Source organism: Lolium perenne, chromosome 5, assembly GCF_019359855.2.
Source record: "Lolium perenne isolate Kyuss_39 chromosome 5, Kyuss_2.0, whole genome shotgun sequence".
Lineage (NCBI taxonomy): Eukaryota > Viridiplantae > Streptophyta > Magnoliopsida > Poales > Poaceae > Lolium > Lolium perenne.
In genome coordinates this window covers 39868731-39890530 of record NC_067248.2, presented here as the reverse complement: position 1 = coordinate 39890530, position 21800 = coordinate 39868731, and the positions used below count along the sequence as shown (strand labels likewise).

The 21800-nt window shown below is 49.0% G+C and overlaps 3 protein-coding genes, 1 long non-coding RNA gene and 1 pseudogene across 5 annotated transcripts; 2 read left to right on the top strand and 3 right to left on the bottom strand.

The window, feature by feature from the left end:
- The first annotated feature begins 2705 nt into the window (after positions 1-2705).
- On the top strand, positions 2706-3869 carry LOC127304474 (uncharacterized). Its single transcript, XM_051335148.2, has 2 exons — positions 2706-3274; positions 3350-3869. Exons 1-2 carry the CDS (start codon positions 3056-3058, stop codon positions 3728-3730), a joined length of 600 nt encoding a protein of 199 aa, XP_051191108.1. The 5' UTR covers positions 2706-3055; the 3' UTR covers positions 3731-3869.
- A 76-nt stretch (positions 3870-3945) lies between these two features.
- Positions 3946-4912, bottom strand: LOC139831243 (uncharacterized). Its single transcript, XR_011745917.1, has 2 exons — positions 4461-4912; positions 3946-4373 (listed from the first exon to the last, which is right to left on the bottom strand). It is a non-coding gene; the product is annotated as an uncharacterized lncRNA (long non-coding RNA).
- A 370-nt stretch (positions 4913-5282) lies between these two features.
- LOC127298534 (uncharacterized) lies at positions 5283-9780 on the bottom strand (annotated as a pseudogene).
- Positions 9781-16044: 6264 nt separating this feature from the next.
- LOC127303094 (uncharacterized) lies at positions 16045-17237 on the top strand. Its single transcript, XM_051333872.1, has 2 exons — positions 16045-16491; positions 16599-17237. The coding sequence occupies exons 1-2, from the start codon at positions 16045-16047 to the stop codon at positions 17235-17237; spliced, it is 1086 nt and encodes a 361-aa protein (XP_051189832.1).
- Positions 17238-17571: 334 nt separating this feature from the next.
- On the bottom strand, positions 17572-19996 carry LOC127298535 (uncharacterized). Of its 2 annotated transcripts, XM_051328385.2 has the most exons (5): positions 19722-19996; positions 19233-19631; positions 18441-18655; positions 18031-18243; positions 17572-17933 (listed from the first exon to the last, which is right to left on the bottom strand). In XM_051328385.2, the coding sequence occupies exons 1-5, from the start codon at positions 19972-19974 to the stop codon at positions 17913-17915; spliced, it is 1101 nt and encodes a 366-aa protein (XP_051184345.1). In that variant the 5' UTR covers positions 19975-19996; the 3' UTR covers positions 17572-17912. The 2 variants fall into 2 exon arrangements, with proteins under 2 accessions (XP_051184345.1, XP_051184344.1); XM_051328384.2 differs by having other exon boundaries at positions 17572-18243.
- Positions 19997-21800: the final 1804 nt, after the last annotated feature.

Sequence of the window (21800 nt, the reverse complement as noted above, 5' to 3'; positions counted from 1 at the left end):
GGGTTTTGATTCCCAAAAAGATGTTTTTTAGGTGTAAGGGCATGTGACCACGAACCAATATGCTAACAAAATCAATGCACGCAAGATTTATACATGTTCAGACCCCGGTTGATGATTTGGTAATATCCCTGCATCATGTGCCGGATATATTATATGGAGCATGTGAGGTGCTTAGATATTACAAAAGGGGATGTTGGCGGGCAATCTAGCGGGAAGATACGGTGGATGATGGTTGGAAGTCTAATTGGTGTGTTGAGTCTATTCCAACTATGATACAGCTACGGGTGAAATGAAACTGTTGGATATGCTCTAGATTCTAAGGATGAACTACCTAACAACTAGTACGACTCCAGTGAGCTTACCGTTGAAGTCTTCTCACTTTTGGTTGGTGGAAAGTCTTGAGTGTTTGTTTGTGTATCGGGATTCAAAATGGGCATGCTTCTTCCTCCGTGGGATGCTCCTTTTATACCCTCGGCCATGGCCATTGGGGCTTCGCCGAGAGATAACCGTCGTAGTTGAGCTGACATGGAGGTGTTGAAGTCCTTGGCCTCTACTGTGTCTTCTTATCGTCGGGCCGTCGGAAACCGCTCTATTGTAGCTGAGGTCATCGTGGACTTCCGGACCCTCAAGGAAACATACGTCGGCCGAAGGGCAAGGATGTGTGCTAGAGAGGAGTCATGCCTCTCTAGGCTGACTAGGGACGTGCCCGAGCGGTGGGTTGTTTGGTCCCATCAGCTAGTTGTGCCTCACGTCACGATTGCTAACTTCTATATGGTACATCACATCTTGCCCCTTCAGCCTAGCGATTTAACTAGCCGGCTATTCTGGACTGATCTGCTGGTGCGTCTTGCGGGCACTGGCTTGGTACTCTGGTGTCTAAGTATAAGCTCTTCTTTCGCTGGCAGGCTACTGTTTACCCATCTCTAGGTATCCGGTTACCCATGACCCCGTCAGAGGCGCGCGTGAAAAGTTCAAGTGGTCACAGGGTCTTCGTCTGGTGCATCATGTGCCTACTACTCCTTAGCCGGTGGCTAGGGACGTGGTGATGTGTTGCACTTTCCTAACCGGCTTCTCCTAGCCTGTAGGGGGCGGAATGCGAGGCATGACATCGTGGCATCATTTGGTACCCAAAAAGGTAGAAAAAACTAGTCTCACGGTTGTCCACTTGGATGGCCAAGTCTTCGGATGACTTGCTAGCGAAGCGTTGCCAGGAATCTAGAGAGGCACTGTCCCATCGCATGATAGTTCTGTCAGGATTCTGCCCACTTAAACTGGCGCATCTATAAGTTTAATCGTATGTTTGCGTGATCACCTTGATCGATGCGATTACCAAAGCCGTGATGACGAAGATGCCTCAGAAACAGCAGGTCTTATGCGTGTAGTGGGTGGTTTTAATGCCCACATCCCATCAAGCAGATGCACGTGGGGCATGGCGTGGTGCGATGGTTCTCAAACTCCAACAAGCCCACAACACCTTTTATTTAATTGCCTAACTTCCGAGTGATTGGGAACTAGCTTCTTCTTCGTCCATCGACCTTCCTCTCTTTCCTCTTCTTCTTTGCCTCCAATGCTTCTCCTTCTCCTTCATGGAGAAAAAAGTGTCAAGGGTCAGTAGTGGCGCCTACGGTCCTAACCGGTTTGGAGAATGAAGGGCCACTACCTCACTCCTCAATAGTGTCTTGGCGCGTGTCCAATGATGAACATGGAACCCATCATCGTCCTGGGGAACACGTCCTCTTCACCTTCTTCCTGATGCATCATGCATGTCCTAAGCATTCCAGTCAACTCCTTCTTTCAGGAGATTCTGTCTTGGTAAAGCATATAGTGCACCATCTGACTCCTACTAGCATATTCGGGCATCGTGTTTTGCAACTTTTTTGAGGGATACCGATAACCCACAAGTATAGGGGATCAATTGTAGTGCCATCCAAATATAAAAGGTTATCGAACCCACGTGGAGCTGAAGGTATCGGTTATCAAATTCAACAAAGAAAACAGTAAAACATGCAAGGATTTGTACTTTCTAGTTTATAATTTGCGTGAAAGTAAATGACTAGTAAAGTAAGTGCTAGTAAATTAAGTTGCAAGCAAATTAAATGCTCTTTTCTGAGAAATCTCAATCCTCTCTTCGGCAAGAGGACAAGCTTTGGTGTGTTATTATATGATATAATTAGCGTTCCCAAAGATGACATAGACTTCATGGCATAAAGATATCTAGGAGAACATGATAAATATTTTGTCAAGTTTTATTGTTATATCATGGAGTCTAAAATAGGTGCAGCCATAAGTACGAGCAACCACACTCTAATGATTGGTTTCTAAAGCTATTTACATGTGCCAACCAAGGATTCATTAGGACATAAATTTCCAACCACTTCCTTAATTAAGTTCTGAGGTTCCCAATCATATAAACCCTCCTAATGCAACTTTAAAGATCTAGACAAGGTTTCTATCATCTCCTGCCATACATACTCCTTGCGAATTTTTTTTAAATAATACACTTTTTAATATTAATTCCAGAAAAAATATTCGTTTTCAGCTAATTTCAGAAATAATACACCGTCCGGGTGGGGGAACCCGAATTTGCAAAATCGGGTTTGAGGAACCCGAAATTACCAAATCGGGGTTGGGGAACCCGAAATTAGGATTGTTCTGCGCCTTCTGCGCCGTGATGGAAAAAAAAAATAAAAAAAGCATAAATCGGGGTAGTTGAACCCGAATTCTGAAAATCGGGCAAGATGAACCCGATATCTAATAATCGGGCAATTTGAACCCGACTTCAATAAATCGGGTTTATTGAACCCGATTTTCTGCCCAGCACGAAATTTTCCCGCCTTTTCGCGTTCGCACCGCCGTGTTTCCCTCCCGCCTTTGCCGCCACCCTTCCCGCCACTTCTTCCCGCCACTCTTTCCCGCCATCATCTCCCGCCACTATCTCCCGCTAAATTTTCCCGCCACACTGTCGAATTTTTGCCTATAAAAGCAGGCATCGCTACTCTGGATTGCACAAGTTGTTGTATCTCAATTTTATCCCGTTTGCTCACTCTTAGCCATCATGAGTGTGCCGTGCTCTGACCAGGAGTTTAGGCCGGTGAAGGCGAAGGCTGCAAGTTTACCCCCGGGTGTGACTGCGGAGCGTTGTTGGTGCGGCCGTGTTGCTAAGGTTAAGCAGGTGGAGGATTTCTCCGACTGGTTCGGCATGAAATTTTTCATGTGTGCGAGCTATGAGCATGATCCACCCCGTAGTTCAGCTTCGTCGTCCACCAGGCCGCCGGTATGTTTCGACATAATTGTATGTTGGCTTAAATTTGTTTGTGAATTTGATTTAATCTAACTGTTTGTGTTGTAGTCTCCCCCGCCCCTATGCAAATGGTTTCACTGGATAGACACGGAGCAGCCGGATTGGGCGCGCGAGGAGGTTGAGGAGAAACAGCGCCGTGCGTGGGCAACGTTCTTTGAGGAGGAGCGTTGGGAAAAGGTTCGTGCTAATGAGAAAGCAGAGCGAGAGAGGCAGATACAGAAACTAAGGGCGGAACAAGCTCGTAACCGAGAGGTGAATCAGAAGAGGATGGATGATGAGGCTGCACGTAGGTTTGCAGACGAAGAGGTTCGCAGGGAGGCTCGTGAAGCGGAAAGGAAGAGACTAAGGGAAAGAGCTGCTGAAGCGCAAGCGGCAGAAGAACGCGGCGACAAGTCTGGAAAATGGCCACGGTGGACGCAGGGAAAGTAGTGTGATGTGTCGTATTGGCTATGTATCTTAATTTCAGTTGTATCTTAAATTCCGTTGTAGTGTCGTTGTATCTTAAATTCCGTTGTAGTGATAAATCCTATTTCTATTTCAGCTGCAATGTATCTTCATTTCTGTTTTAGTATTATTGTTTCCCGCCTAATTTTTCCCGCTCAGTTTTTTGTAGTGGTAAGTTGTATCTTAATTATCAGTTCATGTTGAATTTGAAATGTTTGTTGAATTTGAAATGTTTGTTGAACACAAATAGTAGTCATACATGGCGCATACAAATAGTAGTCATACATGGTGCATACAAATAGTAGTCATACATGGTGCATACAAATAGTACTCATACATGGTGCATACAAATAGTACTCATCTCACTGATCACGGCCCCTCCCTCCACCTCGCCTCGGTGGCGGTCGAGCCTGAAAAGGTGACGGCGAGTACATACGAACAGGTGGCTGGCGATGTCGGGGAGGAAGCATGTACCCCTGCTCGTGCTGACTGTACTGCGTGGGATCTGGAGGTGGAGTTTGCTGTTGACTTGAAATCCAGTCTTGATAGCTCTGCTGTGTTTCGTCCTGATCGTGAGCACTGGACCAGAAGGATCGTGATCCGGACCCCGTCGACATATGTCCCTCACCTTTGATTAGATAAAAAAACCGTTAGTCGATCATGAGGAAATTCACACATGGTGCACAATTAATATGGATAGTGATGAATTGCGTACCCTCTGGCTCATCCATACGGGGACGCCACCCGAAGTTAGGCATGGGAAATTGCTGCTCCATGCCGAAACCGGCACGCTGCCAATACTCGTAAGTAGGCTCCTGCTGCTGCTGGTTTTGCCACCCAGAACCTCCAGCCTGGTTAGGAGATGGTGGCCTCGGGCTCGGCGGTACCTCCATACGTGGGCGCGGGGCGTGCCGCGGCTGATGCACCTGCAAAGAGGGACGAGGTGGCCGCTGTGCTGCTCGGTACTCGGCAACATCCGAAGATCGCGTGCATGTGATAGTCGCGTAGATACGACGTAGTTTGTCCTGAAGACGCTGTGCAAAGGAGGCGTGGTGCTCATACCGTCCAAGAAGTGGGCCGGAGGAGAGCGAGCGTGCATACTGGGCGGCGTCATCTTGCAGCTCCGCCGTCAACACGGCCTACAATTGTGAGCTCAAATTAGTTATGTGTTGGCCAAATGTAGAAAAAATATTTGACTTCATCGCGTGATGCCGAGTGCCTGAAGTGGAGTGACGAGGGTAGGTGTCCCACATTGTCGAGGGATCCCTCTGAACTGGGTCACACGCCTGGCTCAGCCGAAGTCGTGTCCTAGGCATGTATGCCCGCAAGTAGTGCTCAAATTCCTGAAGATCAAATGGCCCCATGGTGGCCCATGAAACTGCCGGCGCATTGGCCCAACCGGTGATGTATGGAGCGAGGAGTTGCAACCATCCAGCAGCAGTCTTATTCGCTCCTTTCCTGTTGTACCTGAAAAATGAAGACGAACATGTCTTAGGATAAAAGTATGATTGTCCAACATGATGTACTAACTTTGGATAAATTTAAATTGTACTCACGCGTAGACGCGTGGTGGTAGAGGAACTGTGGGAGGTGGTGGCTCGATCAGCTGACGCTGTCCAAACTGTCTCATGACCCTCTGCTGCGACATCTCCTCCACGAAGATATCGAAGATGATCTTCGCCTTCGTCATCCAGTAGGCCCAATCTCTGGTACACATGTTCGATATACCGCCTGGGTATGCCTCGTCGCGGTGGTCCTCACTGTATGGCTCCCAGGTGACATCGCTCTCTAGTAGTAGGTCAAACTGCTCTGTGAATGCTGGGTAGCAATTCCTTAGCTGATTATGCCCAAAATGTCTCTGCATAACATAACACAACTAAGTTAGTGTTACATCTTATATAAAAATATAAAGAAGGAGTAAATATTGCGAATACCTTCCGCGATGTCCATAGAGAACCAAACGTCGGCATGTCGATGCGCTCTGCGTCGTACAACTCGTCTGGCGGCCAAGATCCATCTCTAATCTCAGGACGGCCGATGGGAAACCTCGCCCATGACCAGAGCTGCAACAGGAGTGGACAACCAACGATGCCAGAACCATGCGAGGTTAGCTGGCAACCCTTACACATACCTCGGTACGTAGCGGCTAAGACCGCAGAACCCCAGCTCCTCTGAATGATGTGCTCTGCTTCGGTGGCCTCTGCTATCTCCTGAGCTATAGGGATGTACCGCGCACTGATCGTATTCCCGTGATTGTCCGTGAACATCGTCTTCCCGAGTAGCCACATGAGGTACGCCTCCAAGCTGCGAGTGATCTGGGCCGCAGTCATCGGTACATCGGGGTATCCGAACTGCTCGATCTGTCAAGAAATATTCAATGTTAGGACTACATATTACACGGTAATTAAGGCTTGATAAAATAAATGAAACTGTTACGAACCTGGAACTCGTGTAGCCACGCCTGACGAGGGCCGTGAGCCTCAAAAGAGATAGGCCCAACGCCCTGGCGAACACCAACGAAACGTGCATCCATGCTGTGCATCCATCCCACGGGTTCCTCCAATGGGCCGATGGGCTCACCAGCCAACGGAAGGCCCAGCAACATAGACACGTCCTGTAGAGTAGGAGCCATCTCACCCCAGCGAAAGTGGAAGGTGTGAGTCTCGGGCCTCCATCGATCCACTAAGCAGGTGATCAAAGCAGCATCGTAGTTCAGACGCGAAACGTTCTCTCGGGCCTCCACTAATCGAGCGAAAGGTAGTAGTCCAGCCCACTTCAACCTGCAAAACAAATGATGAAAAAGGTAAAGCAAGGTCCAATTCGAAGGTAAATTTCAAATTAAAGCTAAAACACCTACCTGTCTTCCCACTGAGGGTGTATCATCCAGTTCTTCTTTGGAGTACGGGTCTGCAGTGGCTCCATGCTCTGCGGGTCAGCCTCGAAGTGCGATGCACGATGTTTCTGATCAATAAGTGGATCGAGCAACGATCGAGCCGCCATATCTGCATAAAGATATCACAAATTGCTGCATAGTTCATAAATATTACAAATTATAACATAGTTCACAAATATTACAAATTATAGCATAGTTCATAAATATTACAAATTGTAGCATAGTTCATAAATATTACAAATTAAAGCATAGTTCATAAATATTACAAATTAAAGCATACTTCATAAGTATTACAAATATTACTATCTCCCTCTATTTCTTCCCCTCCCACGCCTTCCTCGGTTGCCTCGCCCACGGTTAGCCGCCGCCGCTGCAGCTGCTGGGTAGAAAGTGGGACATAGGGGGTCCCTGTGTCCAAATTGGTTGCACAGAAAACATTGCCTAGTTGGACCACCCGCTTCTGCTTCATCCATATCATTTCTAATGCGCCTTGTCTCCCGTCGACCTCTGTTCGTCCGCAATGATCTTGGGTCAGGGATGTACCGTCTTTCATTTGGTATCACCGTAGTAAAATTTCCCACAACTCTGTATCCGACCATCTCGCCGGTCCAGGTGTGCAGCACAGCCTCTTTCGCGTAATATGGAGAGACGAAAGAGATTGAGTCCAGCCCTAGTTGTCTGGTAGCTGCCAGCACATGGGAGCATGGAAGGTGAAGCAACCTCGGTTTGTTGCATGTGCAGTCACACGATGGCCATTCTTCATTTCCAATTCTGACCTCATGTGTTCTCACCGCATTCACACAACCAAACTTGTCGGTTGGTAAGCGCACCTCAAACCTCCTTTCCTGATTACCGATGGCCAGAACAGTGTGTGACATACCCTTCTCCATCTTGACATCCATATATTCCATAATGGCCTTACAGTAAGGAGTGTTTGGATTTTCAAGCATATGGTTCAAAGCCAACTCCCGTCTCTCTTTGAAATAATTCATAGTGCCATATAAAATACCCTCCACAAGGGCTGTCAGCGGCAATGCCCTATTTCCCCTAAGCACGAAGTTGTATGACTCAGCTAGGTTGGTAGTCATCACACCATACCTTGCTCCATGTGTGTCATGCAGCAAAGACCACCTTTCTAATGGCTCGTGCTCTATCCACTCTGCAAAATTTTTAATCCGTCGTCCAGGCCTCCTTCTAGTATTGGGTGGGTCAAATCCAGGCAGGTCACATAGCCCAATAGGATGGGCTCGGGGCCCTCTTTGGAACCTTTGTGTACCTGTGCCACAGCTGCTGCATGAGCTGCTACTACTGCCGCTCCGGCGGCTAACCAGTGCCGCACATGGTCCTTCGTCAACACATCCAGCTTGCCGCGGAGAAAAGTGTACTTGCATGCTTGCTTCTGCTTGCACAACTTTCTTGAACAGATTCATAAGACCCTTGCTCCTAAACTGCGAGAAGAAATTGGCCCCCAGGTGGCGCATGCACCACCTACTCTGCATATCCTGCCATGGCGTCTCTTCATCAGGTCCGGCTTCTACCAGAGTCTTGATAGCCGCAAGTATACCTGCATGCCTGTCATGTAGCACGCACACATTTTCGCGATCTTTCACTATCGATTTTTTTAACTGCCTGAAGAACCATAACCAGCTAGCAGTGTTCTCGCTCTCAACAAATGCAAATGCGAGAGGCACACATCGATTGTTGCCATCCACTCCAATTGCTGTCAGAATCTGTCCCTTGTACCTCCCAGTTAGAAAAGTTCCATCTACACACATCACCGGACGACAGTGCATGAAAGCCTCGATGCATATGCTGAATGCGAAAAACACCCTCTGCAGAACCCTGACATTAGGGAACTCTGGTATCACAAAGTCTTGTATGTCCACATGGGTGCCCGGATTCCGGTCCTTCAATGTGTGCAGGAGACGGACGACACCGTCATAAGCATCATAGAAGGTCCCGAATCTGTTCTCCAGTGCCGTCTGTTTAGCCCTCCATGCCTTGCCATATTCAATTACATACTTATATTGAAGGTGAACTCTATTCTGGATGGCTTTAACCCCCATTGCTGTATTCTCTACAATCTCCTTGTAGAACAGGCGAGCAATAAGAGTGGATGTAAGGTTTCGGTGATCCTTCAACATACTCGTAAGGACACATGTGTGCGGCACGAAGTCGCTCACCACCCATGTTGTGTCATACTTCGGACAGTACCCATGCACCCTTGATGGACATCTAGCATCGCTGCAGACCACTGTCAAGAATTTCTGACTTGAAACGGTGGTTCTGAATACCCTTTGCGTGTTCATTGCCCACTGAGTGATTGCTTCCTGCAGATGTCTCTTGTCAGCATATCTAGCACCAACTGAGATGGTGTTCATGCTGTACTCCCAGGCAGAATCGTGCCGATCATCGACTATCATTGCCTCCGACAAATCATGGTTCCAAGAAGAGGGGATCGGATCCGCCTCTTCGTTATCATCTGAAGTATCGGATCCACCGGATTCATCTGAGTCAACCTCATTGTCCACTCCATCCTCGTCTTCCTCGTCCATCATGTTCTGCATCTGTTCTTCTTCTTCGTCCACGCTTTCAAGCTCAACAGTATCGTCATGACCACCTGCTGCATGGCTACTCTGCCCGGATTGGAAACTGCTGCCGCCAGCATCAGAACTTTGACTGCTCTGGCCTGGATGGAACGCACCCTCGCCTTCTTGGAAATTCACCACCTTCGCCTCGGGAAGCATTAAGGCGATGGGGTGAGTTCCCCTGCGCTCGCACGCTTCCAACCAGTGCACCCACTGAGAGGTCCGCTCAATCGGCTTCAACCGCCAGAAAATCTGGGTACTGGAGCTGCTCCACAAAGCATGCACACCAACAGTGTATGCTTCGGGATTAAGCCCGAAATTCACGGTCAACCACTCCTTCAACTGACTAACTCGCCATGTTTTTGGGTTTGTCAGATGCAAATCCTCACACTGAAACTCGCTCAGATCAGCTCCCATCGGAGTTGTTCGGACCGTGCCATGACCGAAGTAAACAACGAATTTTACTCTATCTGACATATCTGCTCACCTATACAAATTACAGACTCGTCAAAAAAATCTAGCACCTACACTCTAAAATATATACTTTCTACCGGTACATATTTCAGTAACTAATCTGCGAAGCTAACGAACGCAACATGCATGATTACACCATCTAATATAAGGAATTAGGGTTTACCCTTGAAGCGTGCCAAACACCTCCGTCAGCAGCTCAGCTCGTCCACCAGCAGCAGCTCCTCCACCACCACCAGCAGCTCCTCCACCACCACCACCACCAGCTCCTCCACCACCACCACCACCAACAACACCTCCACCAAAATGCTTCAAAATCTAACCCATGTATAGATCAGATGATTCTACAGCTTTTGGTGGTCAAACTACAGCAAATGGCTGGACAAATTGCTCAGCAATGAGAGAAAACGCTGCTGGCCAAAGAGCAAACGAGAGAGAAAGCAGATGAACTGAGGCTGAAGGAGGAAGAAGAAGGCCAGAGCGCTCGGGCGAGGCAGCAGCGCGCGCGACGCATTTAATATTGCCTCGATTCGGGGTCGTCCTGCCCGACTCGGGCTCGCCGTGCCCGAAATTCCCGCTTCGGGATTCCACGCCCCGACAGCATCTGCTCCTGTCCAGGAGACAGTCCGACACGGGCCGCGCGTGGCCGACAGCGCCGTCTCGGGCTCCTGCAACCCGACTTTGGCCTCGCATGCGAGATTCCCTGCGCTTCGGGATTCTCCAGCCCGATTTAGTAAATTCGGGTTCACACACCCCGACGGTGTATTATTTCTGAAATTTGCTAAAAACGGCTATTATTCCTGGAATTAATAATAAAAAGTGTATTATTTAAAAAAAATTCGCCATACTCCTTTTATATTACACTAAGGTGTAACTCTATGGGCCCATATAGGTGAAGTAACACACAATCAACATTCGTATGTGACCATCATAGAACAACATAAAAGTACCAAACTTATCCAAATATTCATGACATATTTTATAGAAATCATAGCCAATCCATCTTATCCCTCGGGAACATGGGGAACTAGGGTTGGACTTATATACTATTTTGGTACAAGGAGGGAGATGAATGGATGAGGCGATTGTCGAGGAGGATGTCAATGGTGATTCGTACGACATACTTAGGCAACGCTCGACTGGGATCCTCAGAGCTTGGGATAGTTGGGGTGGGGCTTTGTGTTGTTTTGTTCGTTCCAACTTTGTTAGTTAGATGTGATTTGAATTAATGAGCTAATGAGCTGCTCGTGAGACTCCCTAGATTGCTAGTTTAGCTCTATAAGGATATCAATCTAAAATTATTGTTTGTTTTGTTCATTAGTGTAACGAGCCAAGCTAAACGAGCCAAGCAGACGAGCGCTCATTCGGCTCATTGATATTCTAATTAAAGGATATGCTTCAGTTGATAGGCATGTTTTGTTCTATGTGTGATATATGTATATCGGGCATAAATGCATCTAGGCAGATTGCCACACAATTGGGTGGAATTTCTTCAAGTAGCGTTCATTGATGACTCGGGGTAGGAGATTTCCTTCCAAAGTCTCCACAAGATAAGAGTTGCCAGGTACAATCATCACAACTCGAATTCGTTTCTTCCCAATTAACAAGGTTACCATTTGCCGAACTTCTATGTTCGAGAGTCTATCGAAAGTATAACTTTGTAGACTAAGTCGCTGATTTGGAAGTCCTTTAGCTGGACCCATTTTGTTGTAAGTTTTCTCTTCCCGCATCTTCTCTTTCTCAATGTCCTTTATGGCCATCAAGAATTTTTCGGTCACTTTATCAATGATGGCGAACACCAATTGTTTTGGCTTCAAAGAGTTGCCTAGGTCCTCAGACTGCCGCCCCGTTGCAATGTGCTCCACCGTGATAGGATCCTTTCCCGACTCCAACTTCACGCACTACCACATGGCGCCGCCACACCAGTCCTTCGCTTCCACGCATACAACTCTCCCTTGAAGGGCGGCTCCTACACGCGCCTCTCCATGCCAGATAATTGGATGTGGTTGTTCTTCGGTGCTGGGAGTTCTTTGGATTTTCATCATAGCAAGAAAATGTCTGCTACAAATATTATGCGGATTTGCATTATAGGAGGAACTTTTTTGCTACAACCATTTTGCACCATACATTAGGTGGATTTGCATCATAGGAAGAAATTGTTTGTTGCCGAAATCGAGCAAAGTTGCTACCAAAAGCGGGCGGCATTGCTACCCACAATGCTCGACAATGCTATCGGCAGTGAGCATCATGTTTTGGGACTTTGCTGCGGGATTTGCTACATACTCATTTTTTGGGTAAATTGTTGTTTCTGAAATGTTGCAATGCATTTTGCATGTTTTAAACCCACTTAGAGGAAAATACTACTATGATGCCACAATAGTACAATTTATTTTGCTACGAGGTCTCTAGTGAGTTCTATGTTCGACGGGTGTTTTCTTTTGTTTTTTTTTCCAACCGTTTTGTAGTACATAGAAGCAAAAGCGGAAGCCTTTTTCTTCAAATAAGCATTTACAGGATTTAGGTGGGAATTAGCTTTGTTACAATAGCATAATATTTTTCTCCGATCAAAACATAGTTCGCTTCATACTAACTTTTGCGGGATTATGGGGCTAACTGAACACGTGTTGGCTTCTAGATCCCACGAAGTGTCTGATCTTCGGAACGCCCAGTACTCCCCTTTAATCTATTATCATCAATCGTGTTGTATATCTATGTAGCAATGGCACCCTAGTCTAACTGAGATGTGATAAATCGTTTATATTTTTGCATACTACACGATCCAACAAAACTGCAAGTGCATCAACGTGCCCAGATTATGTATTTATTCCAAAAAAAGGAAGAACCACCACTTCTTACATACCACTCCACCATAAATCCATAATACATAATAGTTCTCTCCGTACTATGCATCACGACTTAACTTAGTTCACTGCATGCATCATGATTTAACTTAGTTCACTACTCCATCATCACTTAGTACATCAGTTCCTTCTCGAAATAGGCTTTCGTCCCGCTTTATAAATAAAGCCAAACAGCCGAACGATACAAAGTGACAAGGAATTCCTCTTACAAGCAGATCAAAGATAAACTAGCAAAACTAAGGAGCACCAAGCTTGCCACCAAAGATGTTGTGAGACTAAGGAGACCCGGGCTCCACGACAACGCCCCCAAGGAAGTAACGACGCCATTGCCAAGACCACAATGGTCTGGGTTTTCACCCAGAGCCCAAATGAGGAGAGGATAGTCACATCGACGCCCTCAAGAGGGTCACGACACCCGCAGGTGTCGCCGTCGATGGCGCTGAAGCATTGGGATTTCGCCCGGAACAACCCTCACCGCAACTGGTCTCTCAGACAACAAGCCACCCCCAAGCCGAGCTTCTACCGCGCGATCTGGGCACTGATAACACCAAGGCGTGGCCAGCACCAGGAGCTCCCGACGCCCACTCCTCGCCGCCCTCATGGCCCGAAGAGACGGCCATCACCACCGCCACGAAGCCCGCCGCCGAGGCGCCCGTGGAGTCCACCTTCTGGCGGCCGCTGCCCCGGCATCCGCGAGCTTTGCCCATGTCGCTAGGTCCATCACGTGGCCTGAGAGCCAAAGGAGGTAGAAAGTTTGGACCCGGATGACAGCAACATCATAGCCACCTGGAGGACGTCCTCCACCACCCCCAGCGGGTGCCGACCGGACGCGGTGAAAAGGACACACCAGGCCCGACCAAGCCCAGGCTGGGCCCGTAAAGTCCCCGCGGCCACGCTGCTGCACGTAGGTCGCCGCCGTCGCTGCCTTCCTGCTCCTCCCCGTGCTATCGCATCCACTCCAGGTGACGTCGCCAGTGAGAGCAACCTGGCCCGACCAAGTCCAGATGGGCCCGCAGGGCTCGGATCTGGGCTAGCGGAACCTGGCCGCCGCCACTGCACCGCAACGCCCCACCGCTCCGACGACCCTGCCACACCGCCCATCGCCCGCTGCCTCCACTGCCAGCCGCCACGCAGCACCGCCGCCGAGATTGAGGTCCACCGTGCACCGCCGCCTGACCGCCAGCCCCTCCTGGGGAGGACTGCGCCGGGTAGAGGAAGAGCTACCGCCGCCGGCATCGCCCGGGCTTTGCGCGACGGCTCCGTCGGCGGTGGCGGCGAGTGGAGGGTGGAGGAGGGATGGGAGGTTAAAGCATCTCCAGTCGCGTCCCCCAAACCGTCCTCCAAAGGGATTTGGGGCGCGCCGGACAAAAAAAAAAGTTCCCAGTCGCGTCCCCCAAAGCCTCTTTTTGTCCGGCGTGGCCTGATACGATGTCCGGCGCCTCGAGCCCGTCCACGCTACACAGGGGACGCTCCGGGAACGCGGGACACAATGAAAAGCGAGGCGGGGAGTGGCAGGACCGACGCGACAGCGACACATTGAATTTTAACCTAACCATCGCCTACCTCGCGACGGAAGTTATTGACGCGCAGCGACGGTGCAGTTCCCGCAGAGGCGCAGCGAAGCGTCTCATCGCGCCTAGCTCTGCGTGCCGGTGTTAATGAGCGCCACCGCTCCCCTGCCTCCCTCCGGCCTATAAAAAGGGCCGCCTCTCATCATCCCTCTCACACACAAACCCTAGCACCTCTCTCCCCAACCCTATCCGCCACCATCTCGAGAGTCGACGCCATGGCTGGTAAAGGCGGAGGACGAGGACGCGGCCCTGGTCGTGGCCGTGGTCGCGGCAGAGCTGCACACTCGCTGTCGCCTGCAACGCCGTCGTCTTCATCGTCGGACCTGCAGGAGGAGGAGCGGCAAGTGTTGTTCGAGTTCGTCGTCGTCCTCAAGGGCGACCAACATGGCATCTAGAGGCTTCCGGACACCTTCGCCGACTTCGTCGCCGGCGACGGGCCAGGCTCGCTGCATCTGCAGGAGGCTGCCTGCGGCTGCTGCCGGTGGATCGTGGATCGTGAACGTGATCTACGACGCGTGCGGCAAGATGTACCTCCACATCGGCTGGGAGAAGTTCGCGCGCTACCACCGCCTCGAAGCTGGCTTCGTGCTCATGTTCTCCTACCTTGGCGAGGGGGATATGAGCATCAAGGTGTTCGATGAGACGCGTTGCCGCCGGCACTACCACGGCGATAGCGCCGAGGAGGACGACGACTTAGTGTTGTTTCTTCGCAGCGAAAATATGCACGGAGGTTTCTGGTTGTTCTTCCTCGAAAGAACCAACATAGCCACCGTCAACAGCTGGATTTTCCAGTTTGGGTGACTGGGTGTGCCTGCGAGTGTTCTTTCTTGGTAGCGAACACACAAAATCTTCGATGCCCGATCTAGTTAGGTTTAGTTAATTTGCAATGTTTTATATTTGTGTCAACCATGGTTCAAACTATGTATTAGTTTATGGAAAACCATGTTCCAAATTATATATTAGTTTGTGGAATGTTTCTACTCTTTATCAAAATAAAATTGCCAAGAAAAACAAAAAAGACTATTTTAATGTTTGGGGGGCGGCGGCTGGGGAGGACGTCCCCCAAACGCGGCACGAATGAAACACGTCCCCAAACGCTCGATCTGGCGCCGTTTGGGGGACGCGACTGGAGATTCTCTCTAGCAGAGCCCGTAAAAGGCCCAAAACCGAAAAACCGCCAGTTTACGGGTTTAGGCTAATCAGTGACCGTAAACGAGGTAAAACTGAAAATATTTTTTCGGGCCGAGACCGAAACTCATAATCGGTATGTATTTGTAGAGGCTGACGGAGCGAACCGAACGCAGCCCGAACACAATCCCTAGTTTGCACGCGAGGGAAGGTTCAGCTCCTCCCAACCATCGCCGCCGCCGATCTACGCGCCCTCATCTTCCTCTGCGCCGCCGTCGTCCGATTTCTCCACGATGAGTCTCGAATCGACCAAGTCGGCCGCCGTTGCTAGCTCGCAGACGCCGCCACCCTCTGCCGCGGTCGCCGGAGCTTCCGCTGATCCACCAACCACCCCGGCGACCCCTGCGACCCTGGCGGAGGAAGCAACCACGGTCTCGTCGACGAGCGTGCCGAAGCAGCGGCGCACATGAACGCATGTGGTCCCGCAAGCCGTTGCCGTGGCGGCCACCGGTGATGCCTCGGCGGTGGCAACGAAGCCGAAGGCATCCCATGCTAGACCGAAGAATTCGGCGCCCAAAAGGACGAAAGTGAAGGCGTCGACTATCCGTGGCGCCCCGCCTCTGTTCCCCTCCCCGCCAACACTGCCGCCGCCACCGGAAGCCACCGCGAACATCGCCCAGGACGTGCTCGACGACGGGTCAACAAGGTACACATCAACTCTTCGTCGGTTTTTCATTGCGGGTAGATATTGAGGCCGCGTACTATTAGGAACGAGAATACCTCGTACATGGAGATGTTGGACAAGGTGAACATTAACCCACTCCCTCCGTTCGATGCTGGGATGGGAGGAGATGAGGACGACGGCGGGGACGAAGGGGAAGAAGGGGAATCAGATGAAGGGGATGAGGGTGTGGTCGAGGTGGAGGCCGATGGAAATAGGAAGAAGAGGCAGGCCAACAACTACACGGAAATTGAAGACGCCACCTTGTGCCGAGCTTGGGCCGCCGTGGGGATGGATGCAGTATCCGGCACCGATCAAACAGGGAAGTGCTACTATCAACGCATCGAGGACAAGTTCCATAAACTTATGTCGCGCGTTCGCCACCCTGTCGATCGCACGTACCGATCCCTCCAAGAACGTTGCGATGCGATCAAACCGGCCTGCAGCCGGTGGGCAGCAGCAATGGACCAACTGGTGTCCAATGCTCCTAGCGGCGCAACTGTGGACGAATATGTTAGTGCATATTTGGTTGTATAATTGTGGTTTCGCTTTGGTGACATATTGACGATTTCTTGTTTGGTTTTGCAAATGTAGGACCGCATTGCCGATGCGAGAAACAGAGACATGGCAGCAGCAAGGGCAAGAGCTTCACCATGCGTCATTGCTTTGATGTGCTTCAACACCTCCCCAAGTGGCAATTGAGGGATGAAGAAGTAGCACCGAAGAAAGCTTCAATGGTTGCGCTCGACGACATCGAGGATGAGAAGGAGGGTCGGAACGCTGACAAGCCGAAGGGGAACAAGAAGGCCAAGGAGAGGCTCAAGCTCGAGGGTGAGGCTGCGTTTTTGAGGGACAAGTTTGATCAAATGATGAAGTCCAAGGAGGTGATAGTGTCCAAGACTTTGGAGACCAAGCTTGTCATCATCGAGAGGAAGAAGGTGAGCCTTGCCAAGCTTGAAGCCAACCGAGAGGAAGCAAGAAACAAGGCCAAGTTGGAGGAGATGAGGATCAATGTGAAGAAAGCCAAAGCAATGAAACAACTATTGGCCGAAGAGAGGGAGATCATGATGATGAACACCAAGGACATGAATGAGCAACAACTAGAGTGGTGGAAGGAGGCCTCGGCGGAGATCACGGCAAGACGAAGACTAGCTCATGAAGAGGCAACTGGTGGTGGCTCAGTGACTCTGGAGGTGGTGGCGATGATGGTCACGATGGGCCAACCTCGGTTTGATGCCGGCGGTGAGAGGAGATGGTGAACTATGAACTATTTGTTTTGATTGTATCATTTGATGTCTGCACTATAAACTATGCATAAATTGTTTGCATTTGATTGTGTCGTTCGTTTGATCATATGCAAATTTTTTGATATACCCTGTTTTTACGGGTTTGGAACCCACTTCTGTTTTACAGTTTTGATTTACGGACTTTGTTCTGCGCCAGCCATTTTACGACCCGAATACACAAGTAGTTCACGTTTTTACGGGCTCTGCTAGAGATGCTCTTAGGGTTTGGTTGGCCCTCGAGTCGCTCACTGGGAGCCACCCCAGGGCTCTTTTTCAGCACCGATTCTCGACATCAGTTACTCACAAGTTTTAAAACAAAAGGCCTCATGGCCCGGCTTTATAAATAAATGGAGTGAAATCCATTGCATCAATTACTCACAAGTGAACACGGTTACTGCATGTAGTCCATCAAAGACCAATCAACCCTCACCTGGAACTTCCCATCACCACAACAAGTTTCCCCTTGATCTGCACCAGTGCGGGATGGAGTGAAATCAATGGTTTGTTCTCCCAGAACACCACCAGCCTTATTATCAATGTGAAACACCAACTTTCTGCTTAATAGACAGAGAGTCATGACACGACGACGGAGTGTGATAGCTCCACTGTCATCACATGTCACCACACCATCCGCCTCGCTATCATGAATCACAATCCTGTGTTCGATGCCTGAGATGCCAACAGTAATGGTTCCATAGTAATGCCCCTCAAGAAGCTGGATTTGAAAGGTGCCCTCGACTGAGTTTAAAACAGTTGCAAATCTCACCTCCACACTGCTGAGCCAGCTATCAAGGGTGTCACTTGCTACCACCAAATCGTTCTCCCTAGACAGTACTCGCCCATCAATGCTGATTAGACCCTTGCTAAATTGCCTGTCTGGATGCACGCCATCTTCCTTGATCTTAAGATCTATTTCTAGATAGATAAAATCAACCAACACTAAACCTCGTCCTGGGCCATTTAAAACCAACATTTCATCCTATCAAAGAATTGCACCATAGGTTTGAGTATATTCTGAGAGGATGACAATTAAAACGTGCCCAATAAGAACTACAAAAGAATCACAAACTAAACAGCAATATACACGGATGACTATCTCGATAAAAAAACCAACAATACTAAGATGACTCTAGTTATATGATATTAACAGTTGATAACACTGAAGCAAGAATGTACCTGTAGCTTGATGGGCTGGCAATCATCTCTATGGCGGTGTAAGAGATAAATGCACTTGTAGTCGATGCTATCTCTGGCAATGACACTGCCATAGACATTTACTGGGAAGCCTACATCCGATGAGACTATGCTGACAGAGAGAATGTTTGCAGAGTCTTCTAGCCGAAACTCATCTTCGTGCCTACTATCGGTGTATCGCATTGCCGGGATGGGCGCTGTGATGGAAAAGAAAAGCATCATCTACCCAATATGGGAAAGGAAAAAACAACGGCAAGCAAATTATTTCAGTTCCAGTTTGTGTTTTACATAGCTATCACACTGAGTTAACCGTTCTATTATTCTTATATCATTTCCGAGTTATTTTCAATTTTTTAAAAGAATCACCACTGCATGCTTTTTTAGAGAGATACATGAAGCCAGTTCAAATTTGACAAGTCAACCAGATAAGTGGATTCATGCCCGTATTTTGGCGCCAATAATCCAACACAATTCAAACATCATACAGTAATGTAAATTCAGTTCTCATGCATATTGCAGTACAGAAATCAACTCAAATAAATGAAATCGAAATTTGGTCTAAATAAAATATAAATTCAGATTCACATTTTAGTGTCATCCTACGGTAATGTAAATCTAGGTTTCATTCACATTGTGTTACAAATATCACTCTACAGATGTAGCCAAAACAGAAAAGCTATGGATGAAGACAGAGCCTGTTTGGACTTCTCATTAACGCATATACTGATACTAGCAGCCGAAACAAAACAAACAGTTATGGATGAAGATACTTACACTTTTCGTTGATGTCGAAGATGGAGAAATCTCTGAGGAAAAAGCGAGTGAAGACCTTGTGCCCCACCTTGGGGTCGTACTCAAGTATTGAGTCCCTGACTTCTTTGTGCTCCTTGGCTCTCCGCTCATTCTCTGCTTCCTTTTGCTCCTTCTCCTCTTTATTTCGGCGTTGCCTCTCCATCTCCTCCTCCGTCCAGGCCACCCATGTAGCCTCATCGTAACAAAATGGTACTAGGCCCTCCACCTCAAACTCGTCGTCCAACTTCTTTACAGCCGACTTACCGTAAACAAAAGGCTCGAGATCCTCGACGTCAAACATGTCCTCGAAGTCTAACGGATTTACAGACACCATGATGAATCGTCGCCGCAGAGGCTCCCAAATCGCCGCCGATGATAGCACTAGCAAGAGCATCGAGTGCATCAAGCAAACATATGGCAGTATCACATCATAGCAGTGGCAGAAGGCAGAATCACCGAACTGAAGCTCACCTGACGGGAGGAACGGACGGCGGTCGGTCGTACGGGAGAGAGATCGGGGAGGCACCGCTCGGGAACAAGCTTGAACGGGAGGGAGGTCCGGGACCGGCGGTCGGCAACGATCTGGGACGGTAACGAGCTCGTGTAGGCGTTGGTGGATAGGGGCGGGGTAGGAGCTCGTCGCCGATGAGGCGGCGGAGGAAACCCTATCAGCCCTCTCGTCTCTCTGTTTCGTGCGGGGTGGGATTTTTCTGGGCCTATTCATCGCCTTTAGCTAAAGGATATGATTCCGATACGTTTCCCGCAAACTCATTTGGGCTGCCCCATATAAGCCTCGCTGTTTCGACTCGAATGTATCGTACCGACCGGGTCTATGCATCACATATTGACATCTTAGTAAGGAACAGAGGAAATCAAAACATTACTGATTCCTCGCCAAAAGTACTACACACTTCTTCAGTGTGGCCAAAATTCTGAATGGAAGACACTTGTTTCAAAATGCAAGACACCTTGCACGAATACTGCAAAATTTAAATATCCAAACAAACTTGTGCAAAATGAAACAGAGGTCCTAGTCCATCCTTGGAAGAGATGCATTGGCCTCGTATCTATCTATCTAGACAAGTCATATGAATTTGTTGGACTTTACAGTTTAGATGTTCCTCTTGTACAATCATGTTTGCGGATGGAGGAGGGTTTTAACTATGATGAACATGCAGTTTGCTAACACCTAATTCATGTATTAGCTCAATCATACGCTAATACATTTTCCTTGTCTTATATTTGTGGTCAGAGGCTAGCTATTGGAGATTTATTTGTTCTTTGTCAAAATCCAAATTGAATGCTCAAAAGTGGCGATTTTCCATTGGTGGATGGATATCACCCACTTAGGTGTAGGTGACCGACAGCTGCGACGAAGCAAATAACACGGTGGTTCGGTCTGAGCTGTTCCAGTTCCGGCACTACTGCTACTACTGCTACTGAATCGCTCGCAGCGCTTCAAGGGCGCGCTTCAAGGGCACCTGTCGTTGCCTATTCGATGGTACCTCGGAGGAGGGATCCTCATGGAGGGAAGAAGAAGTAGGATCCATTGGGCGGAGAGTCCTTGGGACGGTGGTACGCGAGTTACCCAGCTTCGGAACACATGCATAATGGCAGGGCCTACTGCTGATTGTCTGGAATTATCTGGGCGCTTTCGTGTTGTTACAATGAGTTGTAGTTGTACCTCTATGGCTTCCAGGATCCGTCTTATAAAGACGTCTGGATCTAGGGTTACATGGAGAGTGCTAGCCGGAATACAAGATGCCTAACTACGGAATATTACATTGCCGTGCACGTCAAGGATCCACCTTTCCTTATGCGCCGTAATGGATCCGGATACTTCATGGGCATTCACGGATCCGACTATCTTCGTAGGTCGGTCGAGATCCGGCTCCTGTTTCCTGGGCAGGACTTCATCCATCTTGATCTACAACAACTGGGCCGCGATGGGCCACATACCACCATTACCGTTTGTGGGCCACCCGAGCTTGCCGGATCTAGGCCATGCCGTTGATATACCCATAAAGTATACCCACAACAGTGGCCCCCGAAGTTCTCCGAGATTCATCACCAAAGAGAATCTTGAAGAACTTCCAAAACTTCCACGTTTCCGGCTCCATTCAACCAGAAATCATTTGTTCTTCTGTAATGGTAACTTAGAAGATTTTTCGCCCTCGTCGCACACAACTTCCTCTTTTCCCGCGCTAAATTTTCGGAGATGTGAATCTTCAGCCGGAATTTTCGGAGGCACGCAGTTAGGTCACCATTGCGTCTATTTCACCGCTTTGACCTAAGACACGTGGCGATCATCCAACGGTGCAACCGTTCCATTCCCACCGTTGGATTCGCCTCACGAATCTCCGTGCGAGGTCTATAAATACGTCACGCGTGCGGTCATTTCCATTCTTTCACCGCATTCACCACTTCATCTCCCACCTTGCGCCAGCGCCGCCCAGCAGATCTCGATTCTGGTGAACTGCTCCCCGGAAAGCTTCATCCGCCGCCACTCCAAGGCCTTCCTCGACCCAAGCTGCGCACGTTTGTTTGGGA